Raw genomic sequence first — 3,964 nt, 5'->3', positions numbered from 1 at the left:
AATTGAGTAAAAAAGAGGTAATGATATGACCTGAAAGGAGCTGTGATCAAGATGACAACATAATGACAGGAAGTAGAGACACAAACAAACGTCTGAAACATGGCAGACGACACATTGTGAAGCAAATTATTGAAATAAAACAAAAAAAGAGAAGAGGAGAAAAGCTTAATAATTCTGTGGTCCCCAACATTTTAAAGACACAAACCAGTTTGATGTCAAATTATATTGATGCTGAAGAGGGTGGCCATTTAAGTTTCTTTTAACTTTTATGGATAAAGTTAATCTTAATTCTCAGTGAAATAATCTTTCAATTTTATTTGTACATAGATTTCACGTAGGAACGCCAAAATACAAAAAAACAAGCAATTTAATTTAATAAATTTAATTTTTTTTCCGAAGGCCGCCTAAAAAATGTCATGTTAAATGAACTTCACATTCCAACTTCATTTATAGTGACGTGCACAAGGAAAATACTGCACCATCATCATATACAACATTAGTTGTCTCTCTGATCGTCTTCAGGACGTGTGGGCTGGCAGACGCCTTTTTTGAAAGCGTGCAATAAAATAATCACGTCCAGACAAAACAAAGGCTCCCACATATTTACAAGATGTATTTTAAGTTCATCCAAGGTTAATTGTCTAACTTTAACCCTTCCTCCGGTCTGTACAACCAAGAATAAGATACTGACCACGTGGATTTACAACATTGTAACAATGAAAGCACGTTCAGGGTATCATCTCGCTCTATACAGCATCTTTGATGATTTACAAAGGAACTCGCTGTTTCTTCTTCTACAACTATATCCGGGATTTTAGACAGTTCTGCGCATGTCAAAATGATTTATTCCAGTCAGACATGTGGTGCATGGAAACGTTTGTTACAATCGTATAAAGTTTGTTGATAAAGTTAAGCACGTTAGCATAGACTTTTCATTGAAAGTGGCCGCTTGAATGCACGCCGACACAGGCGGTGTGTGAGCACACTCACGCTCGGTGGGTGTGCTGGCCCACCAGAGAAAACAGGGCTAAAGAGAGTTAATAAAAATAATTTAAAAAAAGCACGGCTCTCTGTAAAGAGTCAGAAGGGAAAAAAGTCACAAAGCTGCATCGTCACCCATGACTGTTGTCACGGTAGATTGGTCAAAGTTTTAAAAGTTGCAGTGAAAAAGTACAGTTGCAGGGTGAGCAACAAATTGCGGAGCTTGAATTTGTGTTAATAGTTGCGATCGCAACATCGCAAAATCCTGGAGGGTCTGACATGTGACTGAGCGAGTGGATATGCTTCAAGAATTAGTCAAATATGATGAAGTTTTTCAAAAAATAAAATTTCCTGCAGAATCGAATTATAAATAAAATGTAAAAATGTTGATTTTTTTTTTTTCTCTACAACCCAGTACAAACTGTCCGCGATCAATAATTAATTTTCAACGTAAGGCCAGTTTTCTTCTAAAGTGATGGCTGAATGAGGACCGACTGAGCGAATCTGCTCTGAATCCCGTCGTACTTCCAAACTCCAGGTGCTGCTCCAGAAAGAATCAGGATGAACAAAACCTGCTGGAAATGATTCCAAAAAACTCTGGATTCCAAATAGATGGTGATCAGCTAGAACACGACAATCAAACTGAACAAGAGAAAACTCTTCCAACAATACAATACTGACCTACAAATACTTGAATCACAACATGTAATTACTGTCAAAACAAATTTAATGAAGCTACCAATGAAGTAACTGCATCACCACAGCTGTTGGGCTTTTATTTTGAAAGTCACGCTTCCCTCACCTTCCTGTGTGATGCAGATGGAGCCACTGCCCATTCCCACCCTCAGTGCATCCACTCCTGCGTCGATCAAGTTCTTTGCTTGAGCTGCAGTCACCACTGCACAGAAAAAATTTTGGTTTATTGAAGCATCGATGAGAATTCAACCAAAAAAATGCTCTTAAAGTAAGAGCGTCATTTCTTTCTGGCTGTTTCCTGTTGGATCAGACTCGTTACCGTTGCCTCCGATGACCTGTAGGTCGGGGTACTTTTCTTTAATGTATTTGATCATGTTGATCTGGAAGATGGAGTTCCCTTGAGACGAGTCCTGGTGGTCACGAAGAAACAAACATTACAAGATTACATTGACAAATATCAAAAAGACGATTTAGATACTCAAACAACTAAATCTGGCAATCCATTTTGCTCTCTTGCTTTTTTGTATTCTATGGTCAAATAAGCACAGATATAATATTAATAAAAATAAAAAGTGTTTATTCAATTTAATTACCTTTTTATTGGGTGGGGGGGCAAAAAGAAGAGTAATTTCTGGTATTTTTCATCATAAAAATGTCACAAGAACAAATAAAAAAATAAACACATTTTTATTGGAGCGGGTCTTTAAGGGTAAAGCTAAGGGTAAAAGAGAAATAAATCAAAACACACTTTTTAAATTTGAGATAGAAGGTTTTCTGTTCTTTTCTGAGACATTTCAGAAAATTAATTTTAACATCTGCAAACACTGAGAATGATTGACTAAAAAAATAAAATTTGCATCCAGCTTCAAAAATGTACTTGTTTTGACATGAATCATATTGGGGTTTTTTTTATATTTCTCACTTACTTGTGCACTTTTATTGTTATTTATAGATTGTATATTTATGTGTTCCGCTATTAATTTGATTTTATTGCTGTTTTAGACAAATCCTGTTACTCATGAACTACAAATATATGTATTGCAACAATTTTTTTTTACTTAAGGTATATATATATATATATATATATATATGTATATATGTATATATATATATATGTATGTGTGTGTGATTCTTTTGGGTGGAGACCTTGAATAAGCCATTTGGGTTTTTTGCCTCTTCCTACATTCTCGACTTTCTTTTAATGAATCTTTAAGTGTTTTATTTGTGCCAAACAATAAACTAAACTAAAATACCAAGCTAGTGTTGTATAAAAGCATAGGTTCCAGCTGTAGTCTACAACGTTCTCAGACTCTTCCTCACCAGTACGACCACGTCCACACCGCTCTGCACCAGCAGGTCCAGCCTGTACTTGTCGTCGTTGTGGGTGCCGATGGCGGCGCCGCACAGCAGCTGTTTTCGGGAGTCTTTGGAGGCCAGAGGAAAGTCTCTGTTCTTCTTCAAGTCTGTGCGGGCGATGATGGACACCAGAGAGCCCTCCTCATTGACAATGGGCAGCTTCCCTGCAAGAGGATTCGACAGTTTAAATGAAATCAGGCATTTTGAAAATCTAATGAGTAAAAAAAGAGGACGGGTCACCTTTTTTGCTTCTCTGGAGGATTTCATTTGCTTGTTTTAGAGTCACTCCAGCAGGAGCAACGACTAAATCCTCCCTCTTAGTCATCACCTGTCACAAATATTATAAAAAAACTTCAGTAAAAAGGTTATGAATTCACACTTTAAACTAAAAATGTTTTGATCAGGGTTTTTTTTTGTTTTGAGTACATGCCGATACGGAGTCCAGATTTGGTAAGAAAAAAAGAACAAATCCAAAATAAACAGATCCATGCTGTCCTGCATTTTTAAATGTATTTACCAAACTCTATATTGTCTCTAACTTTTGACAAGGAAACTAGTGCAGATTTGAATTAAATTAAAATAGTATCTCATCTTAGAATACCCAGCAGGCATGTAAACACATAGCAAATAAAAGTGTAGCAGCTGTGCAGCTGTGAGATCAGTGTAATAAAACTCCGTCTAAAATAAACTAAAACTTTGTTTATATTCTGTTATTACGATTTAAAAGCGATCTTTCATTTAAATAAATAAGCAGGAGATGAACGTTGATCTGACGTCTGCAGCTCAGAGCGAAAGATCTGCTATGGTGGGCGGAGCTAAACAGAACTGCTATTAGAAACTCAACAACGAGGAAACCAATCATTGTTTTATTTTGGGATGGGGACTGACAATCATTTTTCTACAATAACAAGCATCGGAGTTGTCTACTGTG

The 3,964-nt window shown here is 36.5% G+C and overlaps 1 protein-coding gene across 2 annotated transcripts in view; it reads right to left on the bottom strand.

Annotated features, from left to right (window-relative positions):
* Nucleotides 1-3,964, bottom strand: part of impdh2 (IMP (inosine 5'-monophosphate) dehydrogenase 2) — a 23,005-nt gene that overhangs the window by 11,087 nt on the left and 7,954 nt on the right. For both annotated transcript variants that reach the window (XM_036212642.1, XM_024293683.2), the window contains exons 6-9: nt 3,274-3,361; nt 2,998-3,197; nt 1,997-2,087; nt 1,784-1,879 (exon numbers count right to left, since the gene is read on the bottom strand). In XM_036212642.1, the coding sequence (XP_036068535.1) occupies nt 1,784-1,879; nt 1,997-2,087; nt 2,998-3,197; nt 3,274-3,361 (475 nt within the window). The remainder of the gene's footprint in view (nt 1-1,783; nt 1,880-1,996; nt 2,088-2,997; nt 3,198-3,273; nt 3,362-3,964) is intronic.

This window comes from Oryzias melastigma, linkage group LG7 (assembly GCF_002922805.2).
Source record: "Oryzias melastigma strain HK-1 linkage group LG7, ASM292280v2, whole genome shotgun sequence".
NCBI lineage: Eukaryota > Metazoa > Chordata > Actinopteri > Beloniformes > Adrianichthyidae > Oryzias > Oryzias melastigma.
This window is presented reverse-complemented; position numbering and strand designations above follow the sequence as displayed.